General features: G+C 43.4%; 1 protein-coding gene across 9 annotated transcripts in view; it reads right to left on the bottom strand.

Annotated features, from left to right (window-relative positions):
• brsk2a (BR serine/threonine kinase 2a) overlaps positions 1-19,907 on the bottom strand; it is a 179,483-nt gene that overhangs the window by 27,820 nt on the left and 131,756 nt on the right. For 8 of the 9 annotated variants that reach the window (XM_061676597.1, XM_061676600.1, XM_061676604.1 and 5 more), the window contains 4 exons: positions 10,722-10,838; positions 7,684-7,717; positions 6,566-6,634; positions 5,467-5,613 (listed from right to left, as the gene is read on the bottom strand). In XM_061676597.1, the coding sequence (XP_061532581.1) occupies positions 5,467-5,613; positions 6,566-6,634; positions 7,684-7,717; positions 10,722-10,838 (367 nt within the window). The remainder of the gene's footprint in view (positions 1-5,466; positions 5,614-6,565; positions 6,635-7,683; positions 7,718-10,721; positions 10,839-19,907) is intronic. The other variant, XM_061676599.1, reaches the window with a different exon arrangement.

Raw genomic sequence — 19,907 nt, 5'->3', positions numbered from 1 at the left:
GGTATGATGCTTTCAAACTGCTCGGACAAGAACAATTTACCCAAAATGTTACTTGAGTAAATGTAAAAGAGTAAATGTAGCGCGTTACGACACACCTCTGGCTACGACGAACCCTGCAAAGCGTGCATCCTCGTATGTGTTTATTTGGCTGAGTCTTTTGTAAGCCTTGCACACCTGCTACCACCCACGCCACTCTTCAATCATTAGATTTTCAAAGTTACCAGATTGTCCATTGAAAGAAAACTATTTCACACTGTGAAACTGTCAATGTGAATACAGCTCTTGTTCCCAGGAAAGAAAACATCCATCCTTCTCTTGTTTGGAGTCAAAAGTGAGCTGGAAGCTATCCCGGCTGACTTATGCTGGACGGCTCAGCAACCAACCGCGGGGCAATCGTAGAACACTAGTCTACGTAACCTGGGCAACCTATGTGAACCACTACATGAACAATAACAATAGAAAGCAGACTATCGTGAAAAAAAAAAAGCAAGGACAATTTTCACTTATGAGAGAGGATTGTGGATTCAACAATGAATCGTGTAACTATCGAATGTCTGTGAGCAATTTTGCACGTTTCGAATGATTTGCAATGTTTTGTTACGATACTAAATCTCATTCTCATAGACAAACGTCAACTTTTTTTGTGTCGCATGCATCACACCACACACACATTCCATTAAAATACAATCAGGCATGCGGAGAAGGCGAGACGTCAGGTGAGGCAGGACTTGGGAAGCAGGCATGAATCTCTCCAACAATTTCCAGAGGCCCGCTGACCCTCTTCATCCAAAGTCAAGGCGTGACCTTAAGGCGTGAGCCACGCCATACGATGTGTAATTCTCTTTTGTTTGAGGTGTCAGCTTTATAGTAAACTTCAACTGGGAGTGACAAACGACTTTTTGGAGCAAGCTTTGCCAATTGTTTTGAGGACTGTGTAAGCAAGATTGTGACGACAGGCACTAAGCAATACATTAAAAAGTGCTTTAATATGTTTAAGTGTTTTTTTTTAATGAGTGTAAATGTGTTTAAAGTGTGTGGGAGATCTAAAATTATCTGGAAAAATGTTGTTGTTTTTTTTAATATGTTCTCTGTATTGTGGGTGGTCTGGAATGCATCCATGACGATATCCACGACGATATCGCACTGTAGACGATCTTCCACTATTGTCGAAAGGTTACGTTGTATTCACACAGAACAACGTTTGTTATGTGACGAGGCCCGGCTCACAATCAGTCTTAAAGTTCATATCAAAAAAGTGTTTGGTGCGGTTAAGGTGAAGGCCATCAAATTCTTCCACCCCAAAGTCATCCGAGCACGCCTTTACGGACTTTGCTTTGCTCACGCGGGCAAACAAAAACGACCTTCCCCAAAGTGATCCCACAAAGCTGGAACCTTACAATTAGACAGAGCAATACAAAAATGTCTTTTATGCGAAACTATTACAATACAGGGAGGACATGGGGATCGAGCCCAACCTCTGATTGATTCTTTAATGAAAAGGGTGATTAGGCATGAGTGTGCTGTGAGCTGAGCATGAAGCCCGGCAGTAGTTTTGCTCTCAACGCCCTGTCAGCTTGATTCTACAACGAACGTCAACATCATCCTTTGGGTTGTCATTCCGACTGCTTCCCGTGGTAGATTGCGCACGAACAGCGCAACAGCAAGAACGCTTCATCGAGTGGGGCTATTTGACTTTCTGCTAGGTCACAACACATCCCCGGAGCCGTTTGGACCTCTCCTGCACGAGAGCGACGGGGCGGGAGGGGGGCGGGCGGGACAGGTAGCATATTGTCCCCAGTGGCTCGGCCCGTGTGCAGCACTTTGTAGCGGACTGGCTGACATAACTAAAGGGTACTCAGGGTGACCTGTCCTTGTCCGGCACAGGCACACACACAAAATAAATAAATACAAAAATTCCAAAAGATCTTTACGTAGCATACAAAAGAAGTGGAGCCTTTGAGGTTTCTCATTTTACCATCGCATCTTACACACCACAGCGCTCATGAAAATGAGCAGTTTTGCATGCAAACAAAGATGCCAAAGTGTTTGTTTTCCCCTTGTGGTGGTCCAACTTTCTACAAAATAATCTTCATGAACATGTATCAGCAAAGCGGGCAATACTCTTGTATCCTGACCAATTATATCACACAAACAATGGATTGCAAGACAATACTATCAACAATAGACAGTCTTAATTGCCGTCTTATTCGAGCAAATGCACGATCAAAGACAGAATCATCAAGTTGGATCGCTTATTCCAGACAATTCAGTAAAAAAAAAAAACATACAAATGATCTAGAAATGCCCCACAAACACAGACAATTGGGCAGTACACATTATTAAGTCTACAAAATACACACACGGAGACAGTTGTGTCAATCTGAAAGGCCGCCCAAGAACATCTGTCTGTCTGCTGCCTTCAGACCGCATCAAAAGCTCAGCTGTCGCGAGGACGTCGCACCTCACAAACAGCACATAGTCAGAGGCGATATTATACATGTAATAACACGCTAAGGCACTTCTAATCACACACAATTGTGGTTGTGTGCAGTTAGGCAGATAATGAGAATGAAACGTATCCTTGATTGTGTCAATGTATTTTTTTGACAGATGCAACTTGAAATGCTTTTTATTGAACTGGACAGTTTCGAAATGTGGCATGCATTCCAATGCACGAGTGGATCGTGGCAGTAAGGTTAAAATGGCATCGGATCGTTAAGAGCAGGAGCCTCACGACCTCACTCATTATTTTTCATGTATTCATTCATTCATACAGAAAATGGATGGATGGATAATCCAATATAATATGTTGAAATGATGAATAATAATGTTTGTGCCCACGCAAGCCTATCAGAGGTTTCTGAGCATTTCCAGTTGCCTTAGCCCACGCTCCCCTGCTGACTCTTTTGTCTCACATCACCTTTCGAAAAGTGATCAGTTGCTGTGTAGAAAGGGTCAAGCTTTGTAAAGAGAGCGGCAGCACTGTGGCGCGAGTAAACAGAAACAGCGGTCCTCTCCTGCATTCACATGTTGTACTTGATCAAGAACTCAAACAGAATGCGGGATGAGCAAACATGTTTGGAAGGAGAGAAGAAACAAAAAGACAAGTTGACTGGAAGACATCAGCACATTCAGTGCACATCTATGATCTGTTGTTCTTGCTTATGTCCACATAATGTAATTCCACTGCCTTCCCAGGACTGGCTTTAGCATAAGAATGTTGTTTGAGATAAGATCCAGCAATGTCTGACTGACAACACTGCTCCACATTAACAATGTTTACAAGTTGGTTGCAGACTTTAATGTCTAATACAGTATTATACCTGGGAAGAAAAGTCAACATCGGGATTTAGCTAACTGAAGACTCTAAATTGTCCCTAGGTGGGAATGTGAGCATGAATGATTGTTTATCTATGTACAACCCCAATTCCAATGAAGTTGGGACATTGTGTTAAACTTAAAATACAAACAGAATACAATGATTTGCAGATCATCTTCAACCTATATTTAATTGAATACACAACAAAGACAAGATATTTAATGTTCAAACTGATCAACTTGATTGTTTTTAGCAAATAATCATTGATTTAGAATTTTATGGCTGCAACACATTCCAAAAAAGCTGGCTCAGGTGGCAAAAAAGACTGAGAAAGTTGAGGAATGGAAAAGTGTTCTGTGGTCCGACGAGTCCTCATTTCAAATTGTTTTTGGACATTGTGGATGTCGTGTCCTCCGGGCCAAAGAGGAAAAGAACCATCCGGACTGTTATGGACGCAAAGTTCAAAGGCCAGCATCTGTGATGGTACGGGGCTGTGTTAGTGCCAACGGCATGGGTAAATTACACATCTGTGAAGGCACCATTCATGCTGAAAGGTACATACAGGTTTTGGAGAAACGTGCTGCCATCCAAGCAACGTCTTTTTCATGCTTATTTCAGCAAGACTGTTACAACAGCGTGGCTTCGGAGTAAAAGAGTGCGGGTACTAGACTGGCCTGCCTGCAGTCCAGACCTGTCTCCCGTTGAAAATGCGTGGCGCATTATGAAGCGTAAAATACGACAACGGAGACCCCGGACTGTTGAACAGCTGAAGCTGTACATCGAGCAAGAATGGGAAAGAATTCTTCAACAATTAGTGTCCTCAGTTCCCAAACGTTTATTGAATGTTGTTCAAAGAAAAGGTGATGGAACACGGTGGTATACTTGACCCTGTCCCAGCTTTTTGGGAACGTGTTGCAGCCATAAAATATTAAGTTAATGATTATTTGCTAAAACAATAAGGGTATCAGTTTGAACATTAAATATCTTGTCTTTGTAGTGTATTCAATGGAATATAGGTTGAACATGATTTGCAAATCATTGTATTCTGTTTCTATTTCTGTTTAACACAACGTCCCAACTTCATTGGAATTGGGGTGGTCTTTGTGCCCTTCGATTGACTGGTGACCAAACAAGGGTGCGCCCTACCCCTCTTGCACAACGTCAGCTGTCCTAATGAGGACAAGTGCTATGGAAAACGGATAGATGGATGGAAATAGCACATATTTTCAGTCAAAAGACAGAGTGGTTGTGGAAAGCATCAAGCATAGAAAACTAAGAGGATTCAATAAGAATTCCCCTACCTATATATAACGATTTAACATTTTCTCCCCAAAGGTCGATGGAAGAGGCACGTTCAGCAACAATCACAGGACTCGTTCTAATTGTGAACGAGAGGTTCATTGAAACACCGTCACTTGACCTTACTGAGGATCACTAATGCAGACTTTACACAGTTCCAACACGTACAATGTGTCTCCATGTCTGGCACAAGTGAAAGTGTAAAAGTGTCACATTTGCGGTTCACATGGTGAAAAGAACTTGCACTATATTCTCGATTAGAACTCAATTTAGACACATGATACAAATCCACACCAAATAAAGCTTCAGGATTTATATTTGCTGCATTGTCGTTCAAAGTGTCCCAATGTGCGAAGCCATAATCTCTGGAAATGCTCAAACCAGTGGTTGATGCTGCAATGGGGTCAAACTAGCGCTCGACCATTTGGCATTGTTTGCCCTCGCTATCCAATGCAATGCATTTTATTGTTTCTAGAGAGCAGAGACTCAATTGAAAAATAATGTGGTCGATAAATCTTCTCATAATCATTGTAGGATTGTTTTTGGAGTAATAGCCTCACTTTTTTTTTTATTGTCCTACTGTGCAGAGCCCTGCATTAAGTGGCTGCAGAAAGACAATTATAATTCCGCTGACCCACAGACTGTATGTAAGTTTGCGCAATTTATAACATTGGCTTTGGATGAAATTATGGAATCTCAAAAGTCCATCGGATAGTAAAGAGAACTTCCTGAAGTTGCCATGCCATGTGCCCTTCTATTTTGTATGTGTAAACATGCCACTGGCTGGCAGATAAACAGCGGCCCAAAGCAAAGGTGCTCAAGCAGCGTAGACTCTTCACTTCACTGACCGTTAGTCTTTTCGAGGCATCCACTTCTATCATGCCCCGCAGGAGGTTCTGACAGTCTGGGGGGATAAAGTGGGGCATGTGAAACACTCCTAACTTCACTTTCTCCAGCAGATTCCTCAGGTTGTCGTCATCGAACGGCAGCGCTCCCTGAAAATGGAAAGGGAACAAAGGAAAGAAATTAGAAGTGAGGATGAAGCAAATGAATAGTGAAGAAGAATCTATTTTCACTTGCTTTAATGGGAAAAGGGCATAAGAAAAAAGCAATAGGAATAACTAATAATAATACTTTCACTTTTAATCCTGTGCAATTTAACAGACATTGACAGACAGCGGGGCATTTCTAATAATTACCCCACTTTGGCATTATCGGTCATTTATCAGAGTGAGCTGACATCTCACAGATGCGGTTGTGTGATGAACGGCAACCTCCGCAGGGTGACGAGATAGGGGGATGGGTGAAGAAGTGAGGAAAATGAAAAGAAACACAGAAAAATGTGGAGTGGCGGAGAAACAAAATAAGGGCCCGCTTGTGTAAGCGTGATCTGGGCTGGGTCTAACGACTGGAGAGTACAAGTGTCACACACATCTGCGCAAATCTCGCCATGTCCGGCCACAAAGGATAAAAGGAAGCGAGCAATTGATGGCAAAAAAAATATAAGTTTTATGCAACAACTTATAGTGACACATACGCACAGATTGAGGAGAAGAAAGCCACAAAAAAAACAGGCACAGGGCCATTAGCCAGAGTCACTCTATGTCGGCCATGGTATTCATTTTGAGCATTAATTATTCATGTAGAAGGAGTGTGTAGGAACTAAAGCACAGCTGCCGATGAAACAAATCTGCGGGGCTGCATGTCTGGGAAACCGCATACATAATGAAGCTGGGCAAAAAGGCGCTAATTATAGATCCCGCAATGCATCTGTGGATGCAAAATTAGCTCGAGGGTGTCTCAGGAATGTGGCCCATGCGACTGGGTACAAGGCTCAGACCCATCTTGTCCAACTTTAGTCAACCTCGAGTAAAGAGCACCACAACTGTTACACGATATTGTCCAAAACTTTGCATCTGCCAGCAAAGAACAAGCTGACACACTCACCACCAATAGGGCAAAAAGAATGACCCCGCAGCTCCAGACGTCCGCTTTCCTCCCATCGTACTTCTCCCCCTGAGGATGACAGTGTCAATGTTGCCATTAGTAAAACAAGACAGAGGAGAGGAAGAGAGAGGAAGCCTTATAAAAAAGCATAAGACGAACGGCAAAACAAAATCAAAGGGGAGAGATTATTCACCTTTATAGCTCGGTGTTTTTACTCGGGCACTCTCTTTGTTACAATAGCTCTGCATAAGCCACACTTGATTTTGAATGGCCGAGCTCTACAATATGTGCGTGCACTGCTTAAAGTGCGTGAGCATCGTGAGCTGGCATAAATGAAATGATATTTTAGTGTTGCCGTTCATAAGGGTCTGAAGCAGGGTTTCGCCAACTTTCTCAGCTTCTAAAACCCAAATCAAGACTGTGGGCACCAATACGGGACTTACAAAAGTACCGTATACGATGTAACACCATAACACTGACAAATACATTCGTGAAGCTCAATAAGGCTACATTTGCATTGCATGCTTCAAGTTTTCAAGTGGCACAATTTGGATTCGCGTCACAGCAAGTCACGTCTACGCGCCGCTCTTCAAATTCAAAGTTTTTGTGGTATAAAAAAAGGAGACCAAGATAATCACTTCCAAAATGTTGTTCCGGCATTACCTTACGACTCAATAGTTGCACAAGTGTGCAATTGGCTACAGAGGCACTGCAAGCTTTGCTTTTTCATCCACAGGTACATAAGAACGTGTACCTGTGGATGAAGGCCTCCCAAACACACTTGGGAAACACAACACATCTCATCACCAAAACATGGCGGCGGTAGCGGCGTGCTTTGGGGCTGTTAGTCTTGTTATTTTGAACGGTTCCAAAGAGTCAGCGTGAGCAAAGAACTTTCTGCCTTCTGCTAGGAAGCAAAAGAATGACAGGAAAATCCTACTTGAATTTCTAAATGTATTTGGGGTTAATCAGAGGCACTTGAATTGGTGGCAATTTGTGTGTGCTTTAAGATGAGCTTGAATGGTTATTTGTGTACACAGCCTCATCCCAGTTATAAGACGGCGTGCACACTTGTGCAACCACAGAATAGCTCCCCATTGAGAAGTTTGTTGACTCACCCTGATGACCTCTGGACACGCGTAGTGCGGAGAGCTGTTGGGACGGCAGAAACAGAAAGAGTGAGTGTGCAAACTCAAAAAGTCAGCAGAGGAAAAGAAAACTGAGAAATGTCAGGCCTTTCCTGACTTCTGAGCCGCTGCAGCTGTGCAACGTCGTGACTCGGCTTCACGAAGTCATGACGCGTTAAAATGGCTTACGCCTAAAACTGGGGTCAGAACAATAAACGTCTTAAGTGAACACGGCTCAAGATCTACTTGAGGAAATGTGGGCCATCCTAAGTCCTCCGACTCGCTCCGCCGAGGGCATCGGCACCTCGTGGCGGACGGTGAGCAGAGTCACCCATCTTTACGGTGCCTGGATGTGCTGACGGGAAAGCCAATTGCCAGATTGACACATCAATATTGGGTTTAGATTTACAGAGCTACATCCGTGGGGCGGCGGAGCGGCTGCAGTCACTTGCAAACTTCAAAGTTGATCGAGCACATTATACACGCATTATGTACTGGAGGAAGATGTACAGTGTCGTGCTAATGCCAATACGGTGCGAGCTGTTTTACAAATATTGTTTTGTCTTGTAAGTTGTGTCATACTGTGAGATCTTTTGGATATTTTGTCACTCTCATGCGCTTAAATATGGTGAGGTGACAGTGTTTTGTAAAAACATTTGTAAGGGCAACACCCGACGTCCCCGCCCGCTCCCTCTGGCCGTCCAAATATCAATGGGCAAGTTTACACGTGAGCTCATACAAATGCAGCCGTCCTGATTTCAAGTGTCTTCGTGCATAATGCGGATGGGTGCGGGTCCACGTGGCGCTTGCCACAGCAACATAAGCCATAATAAAAACAACAACAGTTGGATATAACAATCAGCAAGGGCTGACGAACTCACAGCTGAGGCTGCGCAGACAGACAGAATGCACGCATGCAGTGTATGTACGCACTGGGCAATGCTTCTGCTCATCTAGCGTCTGTGTGTATCAATGTATGTGCTTGGCGACTCCCCCAAAGCGACGCGGAACCGGTGTCATCAGCAGTCATCTCCATGACCGGCGGTAAACGGAATACATTTGCGCCGGGCTGCTGAATGGCACCAGGAGGCCGGATAAATGTATTTCATTCAAACCCGTCGTGTCTGCATTTAGACATGAGAAAGTCAGGGCAGCATGGACAATCAATCAACTCAACGCATGGACTGATGGTGCTCGCAAACGTGGTCTCGCCGCATTCCCTCTCGCATCAGACACTTTGCAAATGTGTTTACGAAAGGCACGGCAAATGTGTGGCTTCCGCATTAGACGTCAGATGCTATTTTGTGGGGAATTCAGTTGTCTACATGTGATTTAGAGAAGTTCTAAAGGTTTTGTGGCCTCTCTAGAAAAAAGGACACGCTTCTGACGCACATCTCTGTGTTTGCCCCATCCAGGAGTCGTGAGAGATTATACCGAAAGGAAATGTCTTCAGTATATACAGTATGTGCGCTGTCAGGAGGAAAGTGGTCCGAGTTTACACATTGTATGCGAGTAGAGTTAAGGGCTGAATTAACAAAACATTGGCAGTACCCTGCGCAAGTTTTGGGTGTTGCGTGTATTTGAATGTGTCGAGTTTCAGTCGGCGGTGTAATCTGGGCGGAATTAAGGCCCAGTTTGGGACAGATGCCGCAGGGCTTGCACGCTTGCCGTCACGTGGTGTAGCCACTGAGGGAATGTTCTTCCAAAGATCATCACACAAACGCAAACACTGAAGTCATTCCGTTTGGATTGGACCAAAATTGTGAGAAAAAACAAACGCAGTTGCCGTTCAACACCTAATTTGATCACATAGTGGGTGTTATGACTTCGGTTTTATGTGGCTTTCCAGAAATGTGTATTCCAACAAAAAGACCAGCGTCTACACCTCTTTGTTACAAGAAGAATAACAACCATAGAAAAGAATGTGTAGTGCATGCAGCGGATGAAAAAAAGTCTTCACCACCCTGTTCAAATGCCGGGTTTTTGTGATAAAGCATAAACCGTTCCAAAAATGTGATTTATATCCTCAACAATTCAATTGAAAAAGGAATCCAATATTTTCAAGAGGATGAGTTCGGCATCCTATTCGGCATATAGCGGCGTCTCCATGCGAGACTATTGCGCCACTTTGAAAGGGATTGAAGAACCCTCTTCGAGGTTTGAAGTCGGCTGTGAACGCTCCCAGACCGGCGCAGACGTCCCACTTTTATGAAATGAGCAAAGCCCAGTCGAGGCCCCAAGCGCAGCGCTGGATTTGCACTAGTCCTGAAAATAGAGCCCCCCATCCATCCCCCCATCCATCCATCCATCCATCCATCCTTCCATTCTCTGAACCACTTCTCACCAGTAGGCCAGCCAGCCAACCATAGCAGCTGACTTTGGGCTAGAATAAATCCATTTTTAAAATCAGGATGATCCTGGAACTGATTTGTTGGACCTTGAAAGTTCCACTGTACATGTACCTGTACTGTATATCACAACTTGCAGTTTGTCTTTGCTGTTTTGTTTCAGAACATAAATGAAATGAATTGCTTATGTTAACGACGTCGCAACGCACCTTTTTTTGTACCAAAAATGTGAAAGTAAGCCACTGTCAATATTTATTTTTTATTTTCGCAGCGCCCTGAGCGTGCACACTCCTCAAAACACTTTGGGGTTCAATAAAACGTGTGTGCAGTCCTCCCGCTTTGAAAGTGACTTTTCCACTTCACTGCAGCCATTGTGGGATTGATGGGCCCAGCATGGTCGTGACTAGCGCGTCATAAAACCTGCAAGCGATGTGAGGAGACAGTAATGTGTGGCCACGGCCCTGGCCCTGCCAGCAGCCATGGCGCAATCTGTGAGAGAGACCGTCTGTCCATCCTCAAGAGCTCAACCCGCCATGACAGATGCGCCGAGAACACGGCAGTAAGTAAGTAGAGGGCGCAATATACGTGCACGGCCTAATGGATCTAAGATGAGTGTGCGCCCTTGCAACCCTCTCATTTTCATTTGGAAGCGTGCGTGAGAATATGTTCGACAGTACTCACCCGCAGCTGGTTTCCAAAAGACTATCTCCGACCTGAAGAGAGGCCATGCCGAAATCCGCTATCCTGATGTTATTCTTTTCATCTAGCAACAGATTCTCTGGCTTCAGATCCCTGTGGCTTAAAGAGGACAGAAAGAAAGATGTACAAGTTAATGAGCCGTGAACACACTTCACACCTGTTCAACAAACTAAATGAAGGTGAAGGGACCAATTTGGTCGATCAAACATCCTTTCTCGCAACTCGGCACTTTCAGCCTTCAGCACGTAGACCCCAGCTGACTGCATCACCTCCACCTTTCATCTAACTGGTGCATAAACCAGAGGCCCCCACCTTCACGCTGAAACGCTCCAAGGTATGACAGCCCCCTGCTGCGCTCTTTTCTTCTTCCATTTCCCTTCCCTCTCTTCCACAAATTCCCAATGCTCTCATCTCGCAGACAGCCACCAGCAAACTGGCTGAGTAAAGCACACCGAAGGGATCCCACCACAGAGGCGGAGTTCATTAACTGTCATTCGTGATCACTAAACACAGCATGGGGGATAACCCGTTAGCTTCCTTGAAAGAGACGACTGGAAAAATACATATTTGGCTGCCAAAGTATTCCGTGTTGGAGTTGACAGCAGTTTAAAGAGTAAAGGTCCTCAAAACAATATGGCATTACAAGACTTAACACTGTAAACTGCCCACTAGCCTGTCCTTACTAGCAGAGGTACCTCCTCCTCCTCCTCCTCCAACCGCTTCCCCTTTCATACAATTGATGGGCAATAGATTTAAAAGAATAAATAATTCAATAAATGCTGACAATTGAGAGAGCCTCTGAACTGCTACGTTGCCCTCCTACAGTTGGTCCAAACAGGTGTCAATCGCCATTAAGTCGTACGGACCACCTTAAGGGTGACACGGGAATACATACTGAAAGCTAAAAAGCAAGCGCACATCGTGTTGCTGTGCAAACAGTGGGAGTGCACACCATCTTTCCTGGAACTTTAATGATAACAAATCCTGGATCTACACCAACGTTTCATTGTTTTTCCTCCTTTCCCTGGCCAGCCAATATAAAGTTTTACAAAAATCATTGAATTTCTTTTTGTTGTTATTTTTTTTAGTTGAAGTCTGGAATAATAATTTAAAAAAAAAAAAAAAAAAAAACACTACTCTCGAGTTTCCATTGGAGACATTGTAATCTCATTTTTGTCTTGGGGAAGATGAAAAAAAAAAAAGGTAAGAAGGAAGTGCTTTTTCATTCCTGTGGCAGAAGTTTGTGCTCATTCAATTTATGGAGCGTATAAACGTAAATCAGTTTCACTGAATTGAACTGTTGCTGAAATGTAATAAATGTTCATTAGGAAAAGCTACGACACAGTTGCATTTATCTACATAGTACAGTTATGGTCGGTGGCACGAGAAAGAATCCATGCAGTTTGACGAGTACATAAGTTTCATTTAGCCTGCTTCAAAAACTAACCAACTCAAAGTACCGTAAGGAGCCTGGAAAGCAGACCAAATCTCCCAATGTCACCAACCAGGTTTGATACTTTTTGCAAGGAGAGGAACATTTACTGGAAGCTATCAGAATGTCACAAACTCCACTTTCACCAGTTCAAACTAACGAAACAAGAAGCAGAACATGTGTACACATTTGCCTTTGGACATTGGAACATCACAATAAACATTGAACCTAATATGGCATCAGCTGCTGTACAGCTTGTTTCTTATCCTGAGGGATTAGCTGTCAGGTGGTTTTGCATCACACGGGCGCTCTACAGCCGCTTACTGCATAGCCTGTAAATTGGCTCATCAGACGCAGGTTCTTCTGGAATTACTCTGGAATATTCCGGTGCGCGTACTCACACAGTCATCGTGGTTTCCCATCCATCCATCCATCCATCCATCCATCCATTTTCTGAGCCGCTTCTCCTCACTAGGGTCGCGGGTGAGCCGGAGCCTATCCCAGCTATCATCGGGCAGGAGGCGGGGTACGCCCTGAACCGGTCGCCAGCCAATCGCAGGGCACATACAAACAAACAACCATTCGCACTCACATTCACACCTACGGGCAATTTAGAGTCGTCAATTAACCTACCATGCATGTTTTTGGGAAGTGGGAGGAAACCGGAGTGCCCGGAGAAAAGCCACGACGCAGGCACGGGGAGAACATGCAAACTCCGCACAGGCGGGGCCGGGGATTGAACCCGGGTCCTCAGAACTGTGAGGCTGACGCTCTAACCGGTCGTTCACCGTGCCGCCTCGTGGTTTCCCAAATTAGGATAATTATATGCGCGATAACGTCAAAGCCGTACTGCGTTGCAATGTGCAAACAAAATGAGACAACTCATGTAAAACAGGGCTAAACCAACTATGGCCGGTGGGTTACTTACAGCCTGCTACATTCTTTAATTTAGCCCACGATGCATTTACATTATCAAGAGTCCTGTCGCATTTGGCAGGTTTTTTTCTCTCAAAGAATGTCTCAAAGTAAACATCCAGAATGTTTCACCGCTTTAGCATGTCATCGCTTTGATCGTTTTATTACCCAAAGAGGATGGCCAAAGTTCTTCAACCTTCAGTGTTTAACATTATATCAAATCACTCATGAATTTCTTCATACACTCGGACCATTAGTCCAAGATGCAAACGAGCACGCTAAATTATGATCTGGAAGACTGATATGATAAACACTGCTTCTTTCAGTGTGTGATCACAGGCCAAACTTAAGCAAAACAAAAACCTCAAGAGGTGAATCCAAACAAGCAGCGAGGCACCAACAAAATCATTTGCTGACAGCTTCAGTGAAGAAACTAAACTCAATCATGAGGGAAGCTGAAATATTGCTTGGCGGTTTTCTCTAATGTGATTAAGGGTCTCCATAATGGGACATTAACGTGTCACAAAGACAGAGTTGGCTGCACGTTTGTCCTATAATCTCACCTACACAGCAGGCCTTGCACAAATATTCCGTTATGCTCGATGTAAAACGACTTTGTTGCTTGCCAGAACGATGCAAACCTCCTAGAAAACCTTAATAATGCCAAAACAATGCATTTTACACACACCTGCACAAAATGAAATATGAAAGTAACAAAAATGAACACTAGAAGAAACCGAAGGGAATAGCACTATTCCAGTTAGATTAAGATCAGCTTCAATAACAGAGCCCGATAGTGAATTGCACCACGCAGTAGCATGTGTTATCTACATGCTGTTTGAGCAAGGTTAACGTCCCAGTGGGTCAGTTCGCCATAATTCTTGCAATATAACACCAAGCACTTAATTGCCTGTGACCATGACGCACCATGCCGATTTTTCCTGCACCACTGTAACCTGTCGTGGCTTCGTCCTCTTGGCGCTCGTAGTTACTAAACATTGCGGCCATACTTTTGATGATGAATGGTATTATCAGAGCTGCCAACCCACAGAAATTCACTTGCAGAACAATTTATCCACATTTTTCTTCATTTCCGTATTTGCAAAATTTGGTCAAGAACATTACCGCGGGACAGTTATTGCAGTATATTACGTAATGGAATCTAAATAATTCTGCATACTGTTCAGTTGCACAATGGAATCATTACTCTATCAACGTCATCGTTAATAGACGATGGCTTCAATATTTGTTATTTTAATGTTCTTATTGCATCGACCGTGGCGGACGAAGTTTTAGCCTGAATCAAAGTCCATGAGATTTTCACATGCCATCATCAAAAATATCTGTGTCTATGGATTAATTGGCCTTTACCAATTCTGTTTAAAAAAAATGTATCAGATTATTCAGATCTCAAAAGTCAATTAAAACTCAGCACTATTTTGCAAACAAACAAATAACATTGCTGATAGATTTAATTTGATAAGTTATGCATGGAAAATAGTTTAGATTTCTATTTTGTGAATGTACTTGTATAGATGTCTTCTCTTGCATGCTATTTATATCAAACATTTATATTACATCCACTATTGCTCCTGAAATGAACGAAATTTCCACATTGTGGGACTAATAAAGGTGATCTTATTTTCTATTACAATTATTTATTATTGAGAATAATATATTTTTAACCTGACCCTGTTTTCAGACGACGTCTCCAGTGACTTATTAATTCATTTCTGGTTGAGAGGGCGTCTTGTGAGGCCATTATTTATCTGACATTTATATCTCCAGACCCCCATTAATTGGCTTGTTATTTCGTTGTTCAAAGTTGGTTACGCTCTGCTATAACGGGGTTGCCGCCAGACCTACGTAACAAGTATATTGTACCACCTGATCACGTATTTCGTATTTAGGTGTTTTGCAACTTCATGACACAATAGCTTGGCAATGAGCATCATGCTCATCCGTCTTTTGTTAGGTTTTTTTCAAAAAATTATTCTGAAGTTAAGCACTTTATTTGAACACGTAATCCTTTTTTAAAATTCTTATTATTTACTTGCTCTTATTATGAAATTCACAGCCCCACTTTTATTTCGTAAATTAGAAAAAACACAGTTGTGCTCATATGTTCGATTACCCAGGCAGAATTTGTAAAATGGGTTCAATTCTTCAAATTAAACAGTCAAGCATTTCAGAAAATCATTATCGTTAAACAAACCATAACCATGAAGAGATTAATGATGGTTGTTGTTCAGTCATCGGTCATATTTTAAAAAATGAATTATAAATAAATAATTATAAATAAATAAATTTCACAAATTCTGCCAGGATATGTAAACTTATGAGCACAACTGTACATATATGCAGTCATACGTACGTACCTCTGTCATATTGGAATGAAAGTGTAGGCTCGACTTTTTTTATATAACCACTAGGTGGCGGTGGAATTTTGGAATGAAAGTGTACAGCTTTTTCATAACCACTAGATGGCAGCATACATTTATTAAATGTGAAGGTTTTTTTTCTCCATTTGCCCCTACACCTATGTATAATGCGCACTATTGACTTTTGACTATTTTTGGGGGGGGGGGGCAATGCGCATTATACACAAGAAATTACGGTACACTATCACGAGCATATTTCAATACAACTTTTCAATTACACATTGAAATGTTGATTGTTCTCGTACATGTGTCTGGTGCCAAAGTACAGACAACTTAGTTAGATGTGGCTGTTCATTATCAACCACTTGTGCAGCCACATGATTTTCCTTGTTTATTTTTACTTCCCCTCTCGAAAAGATTCCCCCCAAAATCGGGTTGTACAGGTTATAGGTCACATTTATTGTGGTCTCATTTTTTTTAATCATAAAAACCTGGCATTTGAAGAGGGGTTGAGTAGCCGTTTTATATCCACTGTATGTGCTCTACGATGGAGTGGTGATCAGTCCAGAGCGTTCCCCGCCTCTGCCCCAAAATCAGCTGGGATTGGCTCCGGCTCACTTTCGACCCTAATCTGAGTAAGTGATCTAGAACATGGATGGGTGGAGTCAGTCAGTCACTCAGTCAGTTAGTTGGCAGTAGACCTTGGAGACTTCGAAATAGCAAGCATCAAGGGATTAACTGTGCATATGTTTTTCTTCTTCCTTGGCTTCTGTGCTTATTTTATTTGATACTTGTACACATGTAAGAATGTACAAATCAATTTCAAAAAGCTTGCAGAGGTAATAAAGGCTTAAATAATGGCAACAGTTTACCCAGCATTTAATTATTCATGCATTTCCTTTTACTATTGTTTCCAAATGCAAACAAATCTGAAGTCGGCCAGCATCGCAGAAATGACCGTGTTCGAGTCTTTAAGGGTTTTATCCATGCGGTTGAAGCATATCATATGGTGCTCGCTGCCGCTTTGATCATAACAGCGCTTAGCTTTTCAAACAGTATGTACATGATGAAAAACAACATTGTAAATTTATACAATGATTTAATAAAGAATTCACCCCAAAAGCTGCGTAAACACAGAGTAACAGCATACCACCGTTAAAAAAACACGTTATACATAAATGTACTATCGGTGCATTCTGGCAAAAATGAAAGATTCTGCCAAGGGACCCACCCCAAGGTAAAAGTCTAAATTAGTTTTATGAGTGAAAATCCTGTTATTGTGACCTCGCGCGGCAAACAGAGTGAAGCAGCTGCCCTTGACCTTGGAGCTTGGTCTCCCCATGTTCAGTTCCCAAGGGGAATACCCAATCACTTTACTGCAGTAGGCTATTACAATATTTAAACATTTCCATGTTCATCAACTAACTAGTGTTGGTGCTTTTGTTAGTTTCAATTATTTCTTTACACATTTCACTTCATAGGCCATCATTTTCACTCCAGACATGCTTTTGAGGGCGGTCCTCTGGAAATGTTAAGATCATGCATTTGCTATGGTTTATAAGACCGCAGATTACAAGGCTGAAATGTATTGTTGTTTCTAAAGGATGACTTCCTGTAAACAGAAGGAGCGGAATCCCCTGAAGATTGTAACACTCAATTTTCTACGCTCAAAACGGCATGGGAAGAGGTCACTTACAACCTTCTGGATGCTAATTGGAAACGTGACTAACACGCTCCTAGTGGAAGAACTGTAGAGGTGCAGGTTTGTGCTCTGTTTGCATGTCGCTATATGGATAGAGGGATGATTGACTGTTTATTGACGTAAAGAGACCACCCATAGATGGCGTGGGAATAAGGGATTGTGGTAACATCATCGTTGTTTCTGACACAAGTGAACACCTTGGGTCTGTGTTATCATTCTATCGACAGGGTCCTGGGGGCACGGCTGAGAATGTGCGGTGGGGTGAGGTTTGAGGATGTGACGGGAAGTGAGGTGGGCCCACTTGGCGGAAAGAGGCCTCCTGCAGGTGGGAGGCGTCTACGGAATTTCCATAAGGAGCCCTCTTGGCGACTTGTACGTACTCAATGGTCGTAACTCTATTGACGTGTGTTATCAATCCAGCAACAGGTGTTTGGCTAGGTGACCGGATGTGAGGGACCATTGAGGGGTGTCTTGGGGACCTGTCTATTCCCTAAGGTCAGAAATCATTTCCCTGGGATTTCCTCTGGGGATTTTTAGGCTTTCCGGTGACATCGTCACTTCCTGACGGGGGCCCTCTTGGGGTTTTGTTCACTCCCAAAGGTCGTAAATCTATTGAAAAGTGTATTATCAATCTATCAACTGGTGTTTGGAGATCTGACCGGATGTGAGGGACCACTGAGGGGGTGGGTGCCTTGGGGACCCGTCTATTCCATATGGTCGTCCATCAGGGGATTTCCTGTACGACTTTCAGTTGGGGAATTTCCGGCCATGCCGTTTGCGGCTTCTGATGATACCGTTTCCGGTATGACTTTCAGCCAGATGTCCGGTGGTGGATTTCCGGTATGACTCCCGGCCAGGTTTCCGGCCCTGCCGTTTCCAGTATGACTTCTGTGCCGCTTTCCGGTCGGATTCCCGGTGGGGGATTTCTGGTTTCCGGTTTGACTTCCGGCCGGATTTCCAGTCCCAGTACTGGGACTGGAATCACTTCCGATGACGTCAACACTTCCGGCATAAGGTCTTAAATCATCACCCATCAAATTTGTCATTTACTGAATTCTATATCTGTCTATGGTGAGTCACACAGGAACAACAGGAGTTCTAATGGTCTGCGTACATCTCCTGTGCAGTCAAGAAGAAATGATTGCAGAAACGCTTTTTTTATTGAGGGGGCTGCTGGGATGAGGTGAGGTGAGGAGGGCTGCTTGCGTATGCCTGTGTGTTTGCCTCTAATTGAGGATAGGAACAGAATGAGGGAGAATCTACCTCATGATGACTTACAAGGCATCCTTTTCTAAGAGCGTTAGTGAGCCGATTTAAGCAGGCAGGGGGAAAAAAAGGCGATGGCAAATAAATCTGCTGATGAATCTCACCGCAAAAGCTCCGTGATAATCTGTATGTGTGCATGTATTAGATGTCAGGAGCTTTACCCTAATTGGATTAATCCGTACTACCCCCACTAATTATTCACTTCAAACTTTCTTTGCCTAAGGCAAGACAGATCAGTGGTATAAAAGCTGTAAATCTTAATTCAACTCTTAATAATTTATTATTTGAGACGAACTCCACCCTACCTGCACATTAACTCGAGAAACATGTATCATCTAAGGTAAACCCTTTTGCAGAGGCTTTTGCTGTATATAACTGCCCCCCCCCCCCCCCCCAAAAGCGTTAATTATTAAATAGCACCAGCCAGAACGTAATTGCTTTCGCAATAAATGACGAGTACAAAGCATATCAAATAAGTCACTGGCAGGTAATCAAATATAAATCCAACTCTACATACTCATTGCTTGAAAAACAATGCAATTGGTGTGCTTTCTTTTAATTGCCTAAGGAACAAATACAAATATACAAATCTACAGTGCAGTAAAAAAGCATTGTCCCCCTTCTCAAATTCTGTCCAACTGCCAGCTCAACCGTCGAGACCTTCAAGTTCCTGGGAATTACTGTCTCTCAGGACCTGAAGTGGGCGACCAACATCAACTCCGTCCTCAAAAAGGCCCAGCAGAAGATGTACTTCCTGCGGCTTCTGAGGAAGCACGGCCTGCCACGGGAGCTGCTGAGGCGGTTCCACACAGCGGACATCGAATCGGTCCTGTGTTCTTCCATCACAGTCTGGTTCGGTGCTGCTACAAAAAAGGACAAACTCCGACTGCGACGGACCATCAAAACTGCTGAAAGGATTGTCGGTACCCCCCTACCGACCTTTGAGGACTTGCACGCTGCCAGAACTAAGACAAGAGCGTGCAAAATCCTCTCGGACCCTCCGCATCCCGGTCACCGGCTCTTCCGGCTCCTTCCCTCAGGTAGGTGCTACCGATCAATGCAAACTAGAACTAGCAGACATTCCAACAGCTTCTTGCCTCTTGCGATCAACTTCTTAAACAGCTAACCTACAATTCCATTGCAACATGCAGGCAATTTTTTTTTTGTCTTGAGTTCGTTGTCACATTTCTGTGGGGCCAATGATACATTACTCGTGCACTCACTGTAGTCGTCTCGCCACACTATTTGCATATCTGTTGTTGACCAATACTGGCCACTCATGGCAGAGTCGCATCTGCCCCACTTGCACACTGACTGAGGAGTATCTGTAACATTTGCACAATCGACATTCTCCCAGATTATCGCGCTACTATTCACTTTAAATTGCATTCACTCGTTGAAGTCTCGGCGCCCTCTGCACAATGTCCGGTGCAAGTCACTCTTGCTATATTCGTCATTCGAACTGCTCTAAG

The sequence above is a fragment of the Phycodurus eques genome, chromosome 5 (genome assembly GCF_024500275.1).
Source record: "Phycodurus eques isolate BA_2022a chromosome 5, UOR_Pequ_1.1, whole genome shotgun sequence".
In the NCBI taxonomy this organism is placed as follows: domain Eukaryota; kingdom Metazoa; phylum Chordata; class Actinopteri; order Syngnathiformes; family Syngnathidae; genus Phycodurus; species Phycodurus eques.
This window is presented reverse-complemented; position numbering and strand designations above follow the sequence as displayed.